Below are 19,676 nucleotides of genomic sequence, written 5' to 3' on the forward strand. Positions count from 1 at the left end.
CCAAAATAAATAAATAAAAATAAAGGTGTGTGCCATCATACCTGGCTAGTGAGTTATTTATTTCCACTGCTGTTCAAATTTAGAAATGGATTCCTAAATCAACAAGTGAAGGAGATAAAAGGGACACCAGTAAGAAATGAAGTCAAAGTATCCTCATTTGCAGATGGTATAATTTTATGTGTTTGGCCAAAATTATCTCAGGGCTTGTACCTTGAGGCCTGTAGGACAAAGAAAAGCCTGATTCAAGTTTAAAGGATAGTCTCAAAGCTACTGAGTGAGGATGAGACAGCAAAATCTGGGTAGACGCCCCTCCAGCTTTATTTGTCAACTAATGACAGCAACACATTCGCAGTGTACAGAAAGACCATTCCACAGCAGGATTGGGGGTGTGAACTGGATCAAAACACATTGTATGGATGCAAAATTTTCATATAATTATTTTTAAAGAGCCAAGAAAGAAATAATCACAAAATTATCTCAAGTAATTCTCATGTATCATTTTTTTCCATGCCTAGTAAGATGAAAATATGAACATTCAGTGATTTTATGTAAGGGAAGACAGATGATTGTGTTCATATTTTAATGGAAGACATTATATTAATTAAGCAACAATCACAGAGAGTTGCAAGTCAAAACTTACTTGGATTGGGAAGAAATGATAACTATTCTTTAAAAGTTAAATAGTGTGCCAAGCGGTGGTGGCGCACGCCTTTAATCCCAGCACTCGGGAGGCAGAGGCAGGCGGATCTCTGTGAGTTCGAGACCAGCCTGGTCTACAAAGGGAGTTCCAGGACAGGCTCCAAACCAAAAAAAAAAAAAAAAGTTAAATGGTAAAGAGAAAGGATGAGGTGGTAGAGATTTAGAAATTAAACTCAAAAGGTTTCCTAGATTGAGTTAGTGACGCATCCTTATAACACCTGAACTTGAGAGGTAGAGTAGGAGGATCACAGGTTCAAATTTATCTCCAGTTACATGGCAAGTTCTAGGCTATCCTGAGCTAAATGAAATCCTGTATCAAAACAAAGAAAAAGAGTGATATTTCTCTTAAAGTTGAAATCTTATGGGGCTGGAGAGATGGCTCAGAAGTTAAGAGCAATTGCTGCTCTTCCAGAGGTCCTGAGTTCAATTCTCAGCAACCTCATGGTGGCTCACAACCATCTGTACTGCGATCTGGCGCCCTGCTCTGGCGTGCGGGCATACATTGAGGCAGAATGTTGTATACATAATAAATAAATAAATCTTAAAAAAAAAGAAAGAAATCTTATGTAATGCTGGGGACTTGAAGATTTCACATGAAATCAGAAATATGAAGTCATGAGTAGTTACAAACAAGAAAAGACATAAGTTTGGAAATACAGCTCATAAAATAGGGTAGATATGAACACTGAGATATCATTTAAGAATTAATCACAATGATGCCGGGCAGTGGTGGCGCACGCCTTTAATCCCAGCACTTGGGAGGCAGAGGCAGGCGGATCTCTGTGAGTTAGAGACCAGCCTGGTCTACAAGAGCTAGTTCCAGGACAGGCTCCAAAATCACAGAGAAACCCTGTCTCGAAAAACCAAAAAAAAAAAAAAAAAAAAAGAATTAATCACAATGAAGTCAATACAAAAAAGCAAGTAAGCTTTATTGCACAAGCAGAGATATTATGTCAAATTATCCATTTCAGACACAATGGGGTGTCTTGTAGGTCACTTGCTGCCTGACGAGAGTCAGATTCCCAGAACTCATATTATAAAAGGAAAGAACTAACTCATGCAAGTTATTCTCTGACTCCACATGCATACTTTGAAACACACATGCTTGTGCTTGTGAACACATACATACAGATGTATATACACAAATAAATAAATGTAATTTTTAAGTGTCAATTTCAGCTGTGAAATTCTATAAGCATGGCAGGAGGCTCAAGGTACTCATGGAACATTTAAAAATGATATAATTCAGTATGCATACTATTATTTCCAAACACATTTCAAAGCGATTCATACAGCAGTGAATTTAAACCTAGATCACTAATAACCTAGTCATGTGTACTTCAAAATTTATAGCTTAAAGGATAGATGTTGGTGTCGCTAATTTTGGGTTCTTATTTAACAGACATGGTAACAGTTCAGAGGCCAAGTGTTGTATAATATTAGTATGTGTTATATTTGTTTATGCTGTAGAACATTTTTTAATGATGCAAACATGCATTAGATTCTTTTATGTTGCATTTGTTTAACTCTGTGAAGCTGTATTACCTTACCTGTTTGAAACAACTGATTGGTCATCTAACTAAGTGCTGAACGGCCAATAGCAAGGCAGGAGAAATGTTAGGCAGGGTTGGCAGGCAGAGAGAATAAATAGGAGGAGAAATCTGGGGAGAAATTATCGAAGAGCCAGAAAAAAGGGACCAGTCACCCAGTCACACAGCCAGACATGGAATAAGAAGGAAAGAAAAGATATATAGACATAGAGAAAGGTAAAGGTAGAGGGGATACTTTAAGTTAAGAAAAGTTGGCTAGAAACAAGCCAAGCTAAGCCTGAGCATTCATAAGAAAGAATAGGCCTCTCTCTGATTCATTTGGGAGCTGGCTGGCAGGCCCCACAAAAAAGCAAAGCGTAAAGAGTAAAAAACAACGAACAATAGCCAAGACTGGGAACAGGGGCAAGTGGTGAAATTAGGGTAAAGTCATGCCATGGATTACCGTCCATAGAAATCCTGCCCACTTGGTAGTGCCTGGTGCTTCACCAAGGTAGCATATTCGCATCTACGGCCATGACAGAGTCTTTGGGAGAGATAAGGCTCTAGATCAGGAGGAAGAAGTCAAAGACGGTCACACAGGGAAACTAGGGTACACCTGAGTGCAGCACACTCACCTGGACTGTCCACTGTCTGACTCCTGCCTCTCCCTCTCTTTCTCTACTATGACCCTCTTGTACAGCTGGCACCATGGGGACCTACAAGCCAGGACTGCTGCCCTATCCCAGTTCATGGGATAATGATGAGGCAGGATCTAACCATTCAACAGTTATTCAACACCTACCTAGGCCAGGGCTGAAAATTAACAGCCTATGGAAAGTTGCATTTATTTGCAGCATCACTCGTCTTTATCTGTTCTACAGGGAAAATATTTCTCCCTCTTGTGCAAAGATGGACCTTGGGAATAAGAGATGGTGAGCTGCCGGGCGGTGGTGGCGCATGCCTTTAATCCCAGCACTCGGGAGGTAGAGGCAGCCGGATCTCTGTGAGTTTGAGACCAGCCTGGTCTACAAGAGCTAGTTCCAGGACAGGCTCCAAAAAAGAGATGGTGAGCTTCATGGGCCAGTATTCTTAAAATTTGAAAAGAGTTGTGTAATATACTTATCCCCATAATCCTGGTCCTTGTATCTCTGACTCTAAGGTATAAGAAAAAGAAGGGCTTTACCCAAAGACAGTTGTCTCATCCATCCAAATGCAGCTGAGGATCTGGCTTCACGCAGATCTTTTAACTGAGATAGGTCAGGGTTGGGCAGAGTATCCATTTGTATTGTAAGTCTTAGTGTATTTGGGCAAGTAAGTACCTTGAGCTCAGCTTTTGATTGACTCCACATTGGGCAACAAAGCCAAGCAGCTCCGATTTCATCAGCAGGATGCCATGAAGCAGACAGATGCCTCCACAGTCACGGCCAAACTAGTATCCAAGGACCAAAATAGCAGTCAGATGACCACAAGAGCCAGTTCACCACTTTCTGTCCAGAACCCAGAAACAGCAGCAGCTAAAAGTAGGCACAAAACTCACATGCTTTGGGAGGAACAGCAGGGACAGCACTATCCTGAGAGGAACACAATGAGGTCGCTCCGTTTCATTTCTGCTGAAGCCTTGGTGTCCCATCCTCGGGTGGCCCAGGAGAGCCTGGACCATATAGCCTACAACCTCTATCCACTCCTGTTCAAGGCCAGTTACCTGCTAGAGCAGGCAGAAGTAACCCGTGCTGTGCTGAGTCACTGGCCACTAGAGGAGTTCCGGTTGACTGTGCTTCTGGGGCCAAACACTGACCAGCCAGAAGACCTGCGTGATCGTGCCTGCAAGGCCTGCTTAGAGGCCTGTATGCAGGGCCTTGCTGACCATGTGCTGCAAAGTAGGAGCAATCGGCTTCGGGTAGCTGATTTTACAGGCATCCAGGATGTACAGGTGCAGCAATGTCCTTGTGGGAGGGCACTAGGAAGGTGGGGCCGCACTAAGGTGCTGGCCAGGATCTGCTGCCAGCTCCAAGGACAGCCCTGTACAGCTAGGCACCCTATTGAAGTCTTTGCTGACCTCTTTGTCACGGAAGGCAACTTTGACATGGTGGTGCAGGCCTTGAAGCCAGCAGGCCCAGTCCCTCTGCAGGTCTGCTGCCCTTCACTCCGGGCAGATAGCCTGAGTCCTGGGCAGCTCCTACAAGTGCTCGGCCTAGCTGGGCCAACCAAGCTAAGAAAGTTGGAGGTAGTTCATAATGTACGATTGCATGCTGGCCATGTACAGCAGCTGCTGGCCCAAGTGGACCTCCCTCAGCTGACCTCACTCACCCTACCCACGAAGGCCCTTGATGCACCCCCTACCTGTGCCCCAACTCCAGAGGGTGAAGATCCCCTCCTCACCTCTATTGCCTGGGAGCTCAGCCAGATGAACAAGCTCACTGAGCTAAGTGTAGCTTTCTCTACACTGACTGGAAAGATCCGAACACTGCTTAGGTAAGTCTCAGAAAACTGGGCACAGATTGGGTGGAGTTACTGAACTATAGGGATAGAGATGGGATCTGCTTACACAATGCTCTCTGGGAATGTTTGGCCGGAACCACAGCAGTTAAGAACCATCAGGAAAGAATCAGAGCACTGAGACAACTTGGAAGGTTCCTTTCAATTAACAAAGGATAGTCGTGGGGGCTTGGCCATAATCCCAGCACACAGGAAGCATAATCATTTTACATTTGAGGTCAACTATGAAGAAAGGCCTTATCTCAACATAAAGCAAAAAACAAGGGCTGAACATATAGAGCAGTTCAGTAATAAAGCACTAGCAGATCCCAGTTTTAATTTTCAGCATCAGAGAAGGAGGGAAGAGAAGGGGAAAGAGGGCACTAATTAGAAAGTAAACAACACAGGAGGCAAAACTAGATCTTCTACTATGTTGTATAACAAATTACCCAATGTTTAGTGTCTTAAAACATTTTCCCAGGTAAGGAATGGGAATATAGTTCAGCATAGTGAGAATGCTGGGTCGGTTGTCAGGTGAACTGTTGTCTCACCTGAAACTCTGGCACTATTATAGCCTCCTCAGCAACTCCGTTATTGAAGAAGGGCAGGAGGGCAGCAGCCAGGTAATGATAAAGTTAAGGTATCTTCATGTGGGACCATGTGTGGTCAGGCCGTGGGGAGACAGCAAAAACAGGGTATTTAGGACAAAGAACAAGATCCCAGTACATACTGCCTTGCCTAACAAGGGCAGTGATGGACATGTTCCCAGAAAAATCCAGCATCTGGCCTGAAAATGTATATTCGCATGAATCCTGGGTGGAGATTTATTTCAGAGACACACCTCCCCCATCTGATACAGAATGCCTAGTGAATTCAGGATATGGAGTCCAAATTCAGGATGCTGGGCTTCCCTTCCCAGCCCTGAAACTGAATTGGTTCTATTGTCATCAGAGTGACGATACCTTCTTTCTAGCTAATTCTGTCTTTTGATGACCCCAGTCAATATTCTGACAATTCTGAGATCATGTGCATAACTTTCCTAACCCAACTTGAAGTGTGGTGTTGGTCCATTTTAGTTTTAATTATTGACTGTTAAGCAGGACCAGCAGCCATAGACTGCCAGAAGAAACGTGTAACTTTCACATGTCAAACTATTTTGATTTTTCTAATTGCTTAAAAATATCAGTCATTCTTAACTCAGAAGCCACATGAAATGAAGTGTCAGCTGGAGTTTCTGGTAGGCTGCCATCTATGGTCCCTAAGAGAGAAAGGTGCATGGATTGTCCATTGCCACCAAAACTCTAGCTCACCTGGGACCCTCATAACATTGGGATGTTTTTGCCTACCTCACAGCCCCTTGAAGACTCCACTAAGAGTGCTGGACCTAGCCAACTGTGCCCTTAATCATGAAGACATGTCCTTCTTAGCAGATTGTAAGCATACTGCCCACTTGGAGGTGCTGGACCTCAGTGGACACAACCTGGTCCATCTGTACCCTTCTACCTTCTTCCGGCTGCTGAGCCAGGCTGCCCAAACACTAAGAGTGCTTACATTAGAGGAGTGCAACATCACAGATAACCATGTTGGCATAATGATTCTGGGCCTCAGTCCTTGCAACCAGCTCCAGGAGTTCAAGTTCCTTGGAAACCCACTGTCAGCCAGTGGTCTCCAGCGCCTTTTTGCTGCACTCTGCGAACTCCCTAAGCTGCGCCACATTGAGTTTCCAGTGCCAAAAGACTGCTACCCTGAGGGCACTACCTACCCTCAGGATGAGTTGTCTGTGTCCAAATTTGATCAACAGAAATATGACATGATTGCAGAGGATTTGCGAGCAGTACTGCTTCAAGCTAACCGGGAGGACATCCAGGCCTCCACTCCCCTTTTTGGAAGTTTTGACCCAGACATTTATGAAACCAGCAATGAACTTGGTACTTTCTTGATGCAAGCTTTCAAAACTGCTTTGGAAAACTTTTCCAGAACACTAGAAGAAATGGAGTAGGTCCTGCAATTATGCTTTAAAAAAAAGAAAAAAAAAGGCTGTGCATTTCAACTAGCATGGCGCCCTGAGGTCAGTCCTGGATCTGTCACCAGCAGCATCACTGCCACAGAATTCCTTAGGGAAAATTACAGGCATACTCATTACATGCTTTAAAAGGAAGCCCAGATATATAAATGGGTGTGTGTCAGTACAGCAGGAGCCTATAACAGAGGGGAAGTCACCCAGAATAAAGGACCTATCACCTAGGTAGAAGGTGGAGAATGTGGACACCAGGGAAAAATGTACTGGGAGCAGGGTCAACTTGACTCTGATGCAGTGAGGAGGAAGAAAAGAAAAAATTCATCACAGAAAAATGTATAAAAGCAGCATCCCATAAAAAATAACAAGAAAAAGACACTGAAAATGAAAATAAAAGTGAACTGAAGCCCTGAGCCCAGCAGAAGCTTGCTTTGTTATATCTGTTGTACTTTTTACCAGATGACGTCTGACTACACAGAAAGGTGTGGGATGGGGGTGGTGATCATTTTTCTGTCCACAGCTTTCTTGGCTTTGTTTCTAATCTTGGCAGTTTTGCACCATCTTTTGGTGACTGAGGACATCTAGTTGCTGAAATATTCCCAGTATTTCTTGAAATATTCTGACCCTGTTTTCTGCTCTGCATCCAATCCTAAGACAGGCAAGTCCAACCTGAACAACCACAAGTATCAGAGGATAACTATGAATGCAGCCCATGACAAAATTATAAACTTAAGACAGATTATTTTTATGAAACTTGTTATGAATTAATTATACAGTTTTCAAGCATGAACTTTGTAGATGATAACATGTCTACAATGCCTCCAAATCACTCCTTTGTGATGTTCCTCAGAATGGCTGCGTCTGGCACTTTGCAACTCCTTTAAGGAAAAAAATCACCACATGAGGAAGATCTGTTTGGACTTCATTTACAGTATCTGCCTTGCAAAAGTATTAGTGTAATTAAATGCTAATAAAAAAGGAGTGTGGCTTAATTTATGTACAGTCTATTTCATTAACATTCTCAATTTTAAAATTACAATATGAAAATAATTTTCTTGGGACAGAAGTAAAAGCTTAGCTCCATAATCACACATGTACCAGCTAAGGGTCTGCCGTGCTATCTCCCCCCCGCCCAAGTCCCCATACCAGAGTATTTACTTCCATTTGACCCCTGAACAGCAATAAAAATATGCTACTAGCAATTTCAGTTTAAAAAGGACAGGAAGCGGTCATGTCACAGATGCAAACTGCTGATGTGATTCCCATGTAAAATGTGTCCTCATTTTAAAAGATAAACCTCAGAGAAAGCCATGAAATCATCTGTTCAAGATCACATGACAGATCAGTGGATTAACAGAAACTAAATGCATTAGGAAACAATCTGAGAAAACTGTTTTTTAGATTACTAGAACAAATAACTTCTCAAAGATAGTGGTGGTAATACAACAGAAAGGTATGGTAAGTATCCATTGAGAAGAGCTTTAACTGAAGCTGGAATCAGCTGGCTGTAGCTGAGAGAGCCTGCTGTCAACTCTGTTGTGGGATAAAGAACATGAGCACTAGTGCTCCTCAATCATTCCATAATTGAACTGTTTTCTGTGTAAGTATTTCCAAGTTTGTCATATTTCTATTAAGAAGGATATGCACATGGTGGAATACAGGATCCGAACATAAACTAACCACTTTATTCACTTCCCGCCTTTCCACCGACAAATAACCACATATAGGCTTCCTAGTTTTAGAAATACTCAGTTCAGACCCACTCCACAAAATACTACCCATGACCTAGGCAGATTACCAGCTCTCTATCAGACTCCAGATCCTGTCCTCCAGAAAATAAGGCTATGTAGAACTCACTTAAAAGGCTTCATACTGACTGCATCCAAGCACAAGGCTAGTACCTAACAGGCGGCTGGGAACCTGGATGCTGGGAGTTCCCAGAACTGTAACTAGTGAGTGACGTCTACCACTTTCCTTTCTTTGGGAATGGAACTGTTATATATTAGATAGAACAGTTACATGAATAGCCCTCACCCCATCAAAATCTTGATAGTCATCAGTGAGCTTTCCAGGGTACCTGTCATATATCACAGGTTGCTCATAACTAAAAAATGTTCCCTGTGATTCCATAGAGTATGACTTTTAGGGGCTCCACCTGGTTCCTCTAGACTTGATCTACATGCCTTTTCTTTGCTGATTTTCTTTGTTTATAATAGATGTTAGCCATGAGGGTAACCACAGGTGAAATCTTAGAAAACCATGGCAAGTCATAGAATCTGAATATCTTGGGAAATTATCATTTACAAGATAAATAATAGTACTTACTCATAAAACCAGATTACATGACAAAAAGTCAACTCATATAAGCTGTATGTAAATAGATTATAAGTACTTATCTACTTTTTAAATAATGTTAAAAACAGACAATACATGTGAAATTACCAACCCAAGAGTAGTTATACACATTTGTAAGTCCAGCACTTGGGAGTCTGAGGCAGGAGGGCTGCACATATGAGGCCTACTTGAACTATGCAGCAACACTCTATCTCAAGAAAATAGTAAAGAATCGCACAAATAAAAAGTGGCACTATTATTTTAAATGACAAATATTGTCTGTGTACATTGCTAACAAACATGCTTATTGGATATAGGAACAGCTCACTTCTAGGTGTTCACTGGGACACAATCTGGGAAGAAGAAACATTTGGTGGTTGTTTGTGTTTTCTTTTTTTTCTTTATGGGGAAAAAATGCCCCAAACAAGATAAATCTTGAAAATACAACTATGGTGAGGGAGAACTGTCTGTATTCTGTCAATCATGTTTTAAATAAACACTGATTGGCCAGGCAGGAAGTATAGGTGGGACAACCAGACAGGAAGTAAAGGTGGGACAATGAGAACAGGAAAATGCTGGGAAGGAGGAAGTCCATTCCTCAGCAGTCCTGCCCAGACCAAGAGAGAGGCAAGATGCGACCTGCCTTGCTGAAAAAGGTACCGAGTCATGTGACTAACATAGACAAGAATAATGGGCTAATATAAGTTATAAGAGCTAATACGAAGCCTGAGCAAATGGGCAAATCAGTTCATATCTAATGCAGACTCTCTGTGTGATTTTTCTTTGGGACTTGCTGGCTGTGGGAACTGAGCAGGACAAAAACCCCAAAAAGTCAGCCCCACATGTTACACAACTACATTAACCAACAACTTCTAGATGGAATCAGGGGAGACCAGTAATTGGAGGAGAGGTAAAATCTGATAGAACATTTCTTAGAGTAAGAATATTATATTTGAGCTTTAAATCTTTTCTTTACCCTAGAACTAAAATATAAAGTTGTACTTTTTCTACTAAATATTAGCAGCTCAAAAATGTTTCACAAAATTGAATCTCTAATAGCTACAGAGCATCATAGAAAAAAACTTATCTGCTAAGTCCCTACTGCACTGTTCAAAGGGTGGAAAGACTTGAGTTCTCACAAAGAGTAGCTGTACTGGGTCACATCTGGTAAGGAACAGACTAAATATCAGAGAGCCCAGAATGCAGGTTGCCATTGCCATCTGGCCTTTAAGTTTCATTTCATTCTTATTTTTCTAGTATGACTTTTTCTACTTTCTTAAATTTTTTAAGTTCAACAAGTAGTTCCCAATATTTGAGATACATCCACATGAGCTTCCCGTTTTGGCGTTTGTTGGTGTTCCAGACATCTCCACAATGCTTATCATGCTTAAATATGTCAGATAAGCCAGCGGCCATCTCTAGGTCAGCAGCTACCGGATCAATGGACGAGCGTACCAGTAAGCTCTTCTCCAGCTCTAGCCTTGTACTACGGGGAAGGACCAGGCTGCAGTAGATATTCTGACGTTCTACGAGAGCTTCTCCCACCTCCTTCAGCATAAGCTGGGCTCTCCTCTGCCAGTCATCCTCTTCTTCCAGGCAGCTCAGATAGACACTTTTCAGAGGCTGAAGCTGGCTTTTCTCTTGCATTATCTGAGCTCGTTCCTGCTCAAGAAGCTTCCTTTCTTCTGCCAACTTATGCCCCTGAGAGATAAGAGCTTCTCGAAAACTAGTTGTTCTATTTTTCTCCTTTTCCAGTTCCAAAGATAGTTGAGCAACTGCACGCCGATGTTCTGAGATCACAGCATGGTATTTAGCTTCAAGATCCTGTTGGAAAGCAGTTGTTCTCTGATGATATGCTTCTTTTGCTTTTTCTATTTCTTTCTGGGATTCCCTAGACCAAATCCAACCTGACATGAGGAAGAGATGAGGAAGACACATGAAGAGACACAACTAAAATCCTATGACTACTAAAGGAAAATATATAACACAGTGATGACAGCATTTCAGTAAAAGACTAAGAATTCAAAGTACTAAGACACTGAAATTTCATAGATAACAAAATAGGCAAAGTTCTTATCCTAAACTCAGATCAGTACTGGACACCTAAAGTAGTACATTCAATGCCCGTGTTCTGGTGTCTAACTTCCATGGCTGGAAAAAATTATCACTGTTTTGTTTTCAAATCTATCATTTATGTGCTCTGCCTTGGTGCTTCATGACTTATTGCCAATGTTTAAAAAATTAATATAGCCGGTTGATGGTGGCGCATGCCTTTAATCCCAGCACTCGGGAGGCAGAGGCAGGAGGATCTCTGTGAGTTCAAGACCAGCCTGGTCTACAGAGCTAGTTCCAGGACAGGCTCCAAAGCCACAGAGAAACCCTGTCTCGAAAAACAAAAACAAAAACAAACAAAACAGCCGGGCGGTGGTGGCGCACGCCTTTAATCCCAGCACTCGGGAGGCAGAGGCAGGCGGATCTCTGTGAGTTCGAGACCAGCCTGGTCTACAAGTGCTAGGTCCAGGACAGGCTCCAAAACCACAGAGAAACCCTGTCTCGAAAAAGACAAAAAAAACAAACAAACAAACAAACAAACAAAACAAAACAAAAAAAAAAAAATATAGGTAGGCTTCAAATATTGTTGGAAGTCATACTTGGGTTTACCCAGTTATCATCTGTATACAGCTTAAGTCTGGTGAGTTTGCTATTATGTTTTACAAGAATAAGGTGAAGACGTTCAACTTAGGTTGGACTTGTAGCAAATACTTATAATCCCAGTACTTGGGAGACTAAGAAGGAGGAGTATTCCAAGCTCCAGGCCAGGCTGGACATCCAAAATTTGCAGGTTTCAAAGCAAAATAGTCACACCAAAGCCCAGGAAGATCAGATATTTTGGTGTTATCTGACAAAGACTTTAAGACAGTCACATAACCTCATTCCTCCAGTTATATAACATTATGGATCAACTGGTTCCCAGATTTCAGAGGAAACTGTGGCTATGAAGTAACAGGTGTTCCTTCACAATGTGAGGTTATCTTGCCTGTGCCAACCATACGATCCTGAGTCTCACATGAGTCTATATGAGGTAACCAGTAGGGGAAACTGAGTAAAGGCTACTGATCTCTCTATGCTACTTATTACAACTGTATGTGGTCTACAATGGTCTCAAAATTGTCTCTTTTGACTACATTGAATTGTACTATGTGATTAAGCTCAGTATACCGGACACTTCATGTTTTAGATCTAAGACAGTTTCTTTTCTACTCAAGAAAAAGTGAGTGAGGGAGAGGGGTGAAGGAAGAAGGGGAGAATGAACAGAGAAATAGGGAATGAGACAGAAGGCAAAACAGAGACAAGGAGATCTAAGACTACCAAAGGGTGACAGAACTCTTCAAGGTTAGCACAACTTTACCAGTTCTGAATTGTATTGAAAATTATGAAATTTGGGGCTATAGATGTAGCTCAATGGTAGAGTTCTTACCTAGCATACACAAAGTCCCGGGTTTGATCATCAGAACCACGAAAGAAAGGAAGAAGGAAGAAAGAAAGAAAGACGAGAGAGTTGTTCATGAAATTTAAATCATCAGAATAAAAGTAGATTCTCATCCATCCATGAAGCAGTCAATTCACCTGCTGTTACTTTCAGACCATGATGAAGGCTGGTTAACATATGCAAGTTGCAACACATCTTCTCAAACATATAGTAACTTACTTATAGAAAATCCTTATAAGAATGCAAAGTTCTTAAATTACCTTTAGTCTAGGCTGTCCTGGCACACACCTAAGCTGAGGTATGAGAATTGTGAATTTAAGGCCAGCACAGTGAGACCCTGACGTAAAGGAACAACAACAACAAAATAACAGTTATCCCTGAATACATTATTTAGCCAGGATAATCAATACAGAAATATAAATCATTTTTTCAGTCCTCAGGAGAAAAAGTATCAACTTAACATCCAAAAAGGGAAAGCAAGAAATTGGTAGTTATGAGTTTGTATTAAAGCTACAAACAAGTCTGAAAAATACATGGAAAATGAAAGGGCTTCTCCCATTCTCAGAGCTAACTCACTCAAAGTAACTAACACCACTAATGGATGAGAATCTACTCATAATAAGTGTGATTTTAAGGCCTCCAAGCCACTCACAGAACCACAACAATAAATGTCTTTTATGTGAACAGTTCACTGAGAAAGGGTGACAGGCAGGAGCCTTTAAATAGCACTCTCTGGGATGGATCTGGACTGGCATCAGGCAATACTCAGATCCTTCTTCTTTCTCTATGGCAAACTTCTGAACTGAGAAATTCAGACACATAAAAAGCTACTGTATAAAAATGATCACTATACATATGGCACAGCATTTGCTTTTCATTTACTGAATCATCAGCTTCTCATATTTTTAGATGACAACCAGAACCACAAGACATGAAGAAATATAGGCCAGGAGATGGTGGCGCACGCCTTTAATCCCAGCACTCGGGAGGCAGAGGCAGGCGGATCTCTGTGAGTTCGAGACCAGCCTGGTCTACAGAGCTAGTTCCGGAGCACAGTTAGGAGGTAGGGTTTTCTCAAATTTTCTTTCTCTACATTTGCAAACACACATATGCATACATACTATAGTATATGACCGGTAAGAGTTTCAGTGGTATTCAGTCAATTTAAATATGAGGATTTCTAGCCTGCAAGGTAGTTTTCATGGGCAAACTCACCCAAATACCCGACTTTTAAAATAGTAAACAAACATCCTAACTGGTTTTCTTTCAGGTCAATTTTCCTGTCAGTACTGAGGAGGGCAACTAAGGCAAAGAAGTCCCTTTAGAATAGTGAAACAATGATAAAAAGTTAAAACTTACTAAAACTTAGCCCACACCAAATGTTTTTTGACTTATTTAATGCTCACAAAGTATTAAAGGATGATAAACTACCTTCTAGGAACAGGTAAATCGAGGATCAAAAAAGCTAACCTGTTGTGGGATATTTGTTTACACTGTGTGAAGATGTATCTTTAGAATTGGTTTAATAAAAAGCTGAATGGCCAATAGCTAGACAGGAGAGGTTAGACAGGTCTTCTGGGCAGAGAAAAGAACTCAGGGTATGAATCTAGGCACAAGGATTTCACCAGCGAGATGTGGAGGACATCAGACATCTAGAATGAAGGAGAAGTAAAGAGCCACATGGTAAAATGTAGATTAATAGAAACAAGTTAATTTAAGTTATAACAGCTAGTCGGAAACAAGCCTAAGCTAATCCTGTTACAGAGTTGGTATAAGGGTAAAACCGCAGTGTATTGGTCAAGTACTAAAGACAATCTTTAGTGTGTCCAGTACCTGCAGCAATCTACTCCTAGCATAATTTTTGGATCAGGAAACAGAGATGTCAAGAAAAATTATAACTTACGAAATGCTGCCAATCCCAGCATTGGCACCAAGAGGGCATAATTCCACTTGCTTCCATCACCCCCATCAGCCCTGGGATTGGGCTGAATGTTCCAATTTGGAGGGTCGTTTAAGTTATTCATGGAGCTATACCTTGAAGAATGAAAAAGATACTAATTATATAAAAGGAACAGAGTATAGCTGTTATGATTATATCATCTACATAAATTTCTGTCAAAAAAATACTTTTCAGCTCTGTGTGCTGCACAACACTACATCCTATGTGATTTCAAGAAGTAAGTCACACTGTAGTATGAGAGGTATGTCTCAAGTAAAGTACAAGCAAAATATAGTGAGTTCTCCCTTCACTTTTAGATGTATGGTCATTGTAATGATTAATATTATGTGTCAATATAAATGAGAGAAGGCATCTCAGCATACCTAGCTAATTGGTTAAACATCATTCTAGGTGTGCCTGGAAAGTGTTTATGTATGACTGGCAAGCATTTGAGTGCTAATATTGATTACTTATAAGAAATCAAATTTTTCTCTTACTCTACACATACCATGATAAGCCCTAAAAAAGTATGGTTGACAATGAGCCACACATGTAATAGTAGTCTAGATAGATAGATCATCTATCTAACTGAAATATATCTCTATATATCTAGAAAAACTAATTAACATGACTACATGCTTGACTATCATAGATGACTATCTATATAACCCATATTTCTTAATTATACATTACATTTTTTTAAAACATTTATTTATTATGTATACAATGTTCTGTCTGTGTGTATGCCTGCAGACCAGACCTCATTACAGATGGTTGTGAGCCACCATGCGGTTGCTGGGAATTGAACTCAGGACCTTTGGAAGAGCAGGCAATGCTCTCAACCGCTGAGCCATCTCTCCAGCCCCCTATACATTACATTTTTGTTGGGTTTTTTTTTGTTTTTGTTTTTCGAGACAGGGTTTCTCTGTGGTTTTGGAGCCTGTCCTGGAACTAGCTCTTGTAGACCAGGCTGGTCTCGAACTCACAGAGATCCACCTGCCTCTGCCTCTCAAGTGCTGGGATTAAAGGCGTGCACCACCACCGCCCGGCTATACATTACATTTTTAAACGAGCTGCACAAACACAATACCTTAGTCAAGAGTAGAAATATATATATTAGGTTTTCTAGATATATAGAGATAAATTTCAATTAGATAATATTCAACACTCTTAAAGACTACAGAATATAGCATTTAAAATGTTTTAAAAACTTAGGACCTTTCATGACAGTGAGACAAATCTGCTCATGGCAACACCAATCTACTTCAAGAGGATGATGGGCTTCAATCAATGAAGAGGCCCCTCATGGAGTTTGTTAGCCATTTGGGCATGAAACTGCTCTTGCTTGAACTGCTTGACTGGACTTGTAGGACCAACAGAAAAATGACTGCTGAAGCTGCCTAAAGGTGAGACAGTCCTTCAGGGTTCCTACTTCATGAAGGAGTCTGCCAGACACTCTGTAAGAGACAGAAGACAGAATGACAAACTGCCAATATAGGCAGAACTGTCTTTGGAATTTCCTGCTTCGTGGAAAAGTCTGCTGGATATTATAGGCCTGTAGGTGAAGATGGATGCCCCCAACGATACAGAAGAATTTTGGGCGACTGTCTGGGTAGCAAGATGTCTGTCAATTCTAGAGTTTTGGAAGTTGCTTACAATGTACTTTCTGTTAACTTAGGTAATATTATATCCTTCTGGGGTCTTTGATGGAGTTGAAGAATAGATAGTTATAATTATAGTTTTCTTTAGTTATGATAAAAGATAAAGTAGATATATTGTAACTGTAATTCTTACTTGATAACTGTCTTGTTATATGTAATCTTGCTATGTTAAAGTTAAAATCTTCCTTTTTATTTAGACAGAAAAGGGGAGGTGATGTATGCTGTGAATATGTTTTATTCTCATTGGTTAATAAAGAATCTGTTTTCAGCCAATTGCTTAACAGAGTAAAGCCAGGCTGAAAGATATATCTCTATCTCTATCTATCTATCTATCTATCTATCTATCTATCTATCTATCTATCTATCTATCTATCTATGAGGGAGGAAGGTCATTGGTTAAATAATAAAGAAACTGCTTGGTACTCATAGGTTAGAACATAGGTGGGTGGAGTAAACAGAACAGAACGCTGGGAGGAAGAGGAAGTGAGCTCAGACGCCATGCTCCCCTCTCCCGGGCAGATGCAAGGCAGCTCCTCTGAGAGACAGATGCCATGCTCCCCTCTCCCTGGCAGATGCGATGAAGCTCCGACCCAGGATGGACGTAGGCTAGAATCTTCCCGGTAAGCGCACCTTGGGGTGCTACATACATGAACAGAAATGGGCCAAGCAGTGTTTAAAAGAATACCGTTTGTGTGTCGTTATTTTGGGGCATAAGCTAGCTAGGCAGTGGCGCCCAACGTGCTAATAGTCCAGGCAAGAACAGTTTCTTGCCCAAATGGCTACCAAACTCCATAAGGTGTCTCTTTGATGCCCATCTTTTTTTTTTTTTGAAGTAGATTGGTGCTGTCAGGAGTAGACATGTTTCATTGTCATGAAAAACCTTAAGTTATTAAAACACTTAAAATGTCATATTTTGTAGTCTTTGAAAGATATGAAGAATGTCTAACTGAAATATATCGCTATATATCTAGAAAATCTAACTAACATGACTACAAATTTGACTATTATAGATGATTATCCATTAACAACCTATATTTTCTAATTATACATTACATTTTTAAATGAACTACACTAATACCTTAATCAAGAGCAGAAATACATACATATATATATAAAACAAAATTGATCTTAAAATCTATACCAATGTAGATTATTCATATCTATATCATATCCCCCTTTAAATGTAAAAGAACATTTATAAACAATATTTGGGAACATGGGAGCAGTTTTTCTATCTATCTATCTATCTATCATCTATCTATCTATCTATCTATCTATCTATCTATCATCTATCTATCTATAGAGAGAGAGAGAGAGTAGGCAGAGTCAGAGAGAAGTAGCTGCCCGCAGGAGACAGGTGCACTGGAACCTTGCCAGTAAACCACAACCATATGGCGATACACAAATTAAAAGAAATGGGTTAATTTAAGATATAAGAGTTAGTCAGGCCAGGCGGTGGTGGCGCACGCCTTTAATCCCAGCACTTGGGAGGCAGAGGCAGGCGGATCTCTGTGAGTTTGAGGCCAGCCTGGTCTACAAGAGCTAGTTCCAGGACAGGAACCAAAAACTACGGAGAACCCTGTCTCGAAAAATTCAAAAAAAAAAAAAAAAGAGTTAGTCAGAAATTCGCTTAAGCTGTTGGCCAAACAGTATTGCAACTAGTAGAGATTTCTGTGTGATTATTCTGGGAGCCTGGGTGGCTGGGAAATGAACAAGCAGCCTCTCCCAACATCCACTGTTAAGTAAAGCATAACTGTACATGTCTCTTATTGGTTGTCTCTGTAAAACTCTAAAACAGCTGTACATAGACAATTCAATAAAAGTGAATTTATAATAGACATTTGCTTCATATGAGCTGGGTTTTGAAGAATGAGTAGCTTTCTGCAGATAAAAATCAAAGGAAAGCTATTTACATGCTGTCATGATCAGGATTACAGAAATCTCTTGCTTCACCTCAGAGTATAACTCCCAAACTTGCCTGGAGACTAAGGTTAATATGAATCTACTAGTTTACAAAATATCCATTCTAACCCAGCATTCAAGAGGCAAAGAGACCCTGTTTCAACTAAATAAAAATAAAGTCACAAAGTACTCATACTAGATGGTTGTTTTCATAAAGTCCTAAGAATATTCAGCTTGCTTATATGTACCCTCACAAATACAATAATTACAAAATAGTTAACAAGTATGCATGTAAAAAATAAGGAATCTAATACAATTTTTGAAAAATTTAACATTTTAAAAAACCTTGTTTAACATATGACCATAAAATATGGCTCAGAACTTAATGGTTTATAGAAACCACAGAATTAAAAATTATGGTAGATGCCTAATTTAGAAAGATACATACTAACTTAAAGCAAATAAATTTTAAAAATTTCCTACTAAATGTAGCCATACCTCAGATATCTGTGGGGGAACCCGAGCAGATACCAAAAGCCTAGTTAAGACTCCCATATAAAATGGTATATTTGAATATAATCTGTTCAATACTTTGTATTATCTCTAAATCATCAATACTTAATAAGGTATAAAGGCACTTAAGTAGCTGATATGCCTTATTTTCCTCCTTGTCTTAAAAAAAGTCTGTACATACTCATTTTTCCTAAATGATATGCGGTTGGTTGAACCCACCAATACGGAGGGCCCACTGTCTTATTTATTCCCTCCACACCAATAACATCCATTTCTGGGTTAAAAGTCCCAAGGAAATAATTCAAACTATAAAGCATTGTGTACAAACATATTCCATATTTCCTTATTTATAATAAAAACAAATATAAGAAATAAAATGGGAATGATTCGTTGTAAACAATAATTCAAAATTCTGCTCATAAAGATTATGCACCAAAAGAACTTAATCTAATATTAAGTGAAAATTCAGGAAACAACTGTGATTATTGGTTTACTTTTTATGACATTTAATTCCACCGAAAATTTTAGCTATTTCACTAGAAAAATAGAAATAGTATCTGAAACTGATCAAATCAGAGCGAGTTTGCAAGAATTAGGATGTCAGTCCTAGCTATGATGGAAGCAGCTTTCATGATCTAAGATACAACGGGCCTGGTCCTGAGTTTTCCCACGAACTAAAATGAAGACGAAAGCTTTTGATATTGTTTCTGGTTCAGTATCCTGGCTTCTGCGCTGCTCAGTGCAGCTGCCCCCCTGGTTCATCCACCAAGACATCATTCCTACCCACTCCAGAAATCCAGGGCGGTAGCTCCCACCGATTCCTTGAGACCCAGTACCCAATAAAATGAGCTCTTATGGGGCTGAGGTCGCTGCCCCTCGGACTGCAGTTTAAACTGTCCGGATCCGCCGACTCTCTCTGTTTTGGTAAACTCGAAGAACTACCCGAGAAGCACTTCAAACATATTGGTACCCACTTACTCCTGGAGCAGAGTCCATCAGCGAAGCTAACAAGCTACCTCAAAAATACAGCCACCCGGGCGTGTGCGGCACGCAGGCGTACCACCTTTCACCGGAGCCCGTCGTGGTGCGCAGGCGCAGAGTTTTCCAAGTCCGACGC

The 19,676-nt window shown here is 40.5% G+C and overlaps 2 protein-coding genes across 2 annotated transcripts; one reads left to right on the plus strand and one right to left on the minus strand.

The window, feature by feature from the left end:
- Nucleotides 1–3,731: 3,731 nt before the first annotated feature.
- On the plus strand, nt 3,732–7,702 carry Lrrc14b (leucine rich repeat containing 14B). Its single transcript, XM_057790121.1, has 2 exons — nt 3,732–4,700; nt 6,057–7,702. The coding sequence occupies exons 1-2, from the start codon at nt 3,766–3,768 to the stop codon at nt 6,700–6,702; spliced, it is 1,581 nt and encodes a 526-aa protein (XP_057646104.1). The 5' UTR covers nt 3,732–3,765; the 3' UTR covers nt 6,703–7,702.
- A 1,738-nt stretch (nt 7,703–9,440) lies between these two features.
- Nucleotides 9,441–19,666, minus strand: Ccdc127 (coiled-coil domain containing 127). The gene is made up of 3 exons (XM_057790122.1): nt 19,538–19,666; nt 14,448–14,578; nt 9,441–10,961 (listed from the first exon to the last, which is right to left on the minus strand). The coding sequence occupies exons 2-3, from the start codon at nt 14,566–14,568 to the stop codon at nt 10,300–10,302; spliced, it is 783 nt and encodes a 260-aa protein (XP_057646105.1). The 5' UTR covers nt 14,569–14,578; nt 19,538–19,666; the 3' UTR covers nt 9,441–10,299.
- Between the last annotated feature and the right edge of the window lie 10 nt (nt 19,667–19,676).

The sequence above is a fragment of the Chionomys nivalis genome, chromosome 15, assembly GCF_950005125.1.
Source record: "Chionomys nivalis chromosome 15, mChiNiv1.1, whole genome shotgun sequence".
Classification (NCBI taxonomy): Eukaryota; Metazoa; Chordata; class Mammalia; order Rodentia; family Cricetidae; genus Chionomys; species Chionomys nivalis.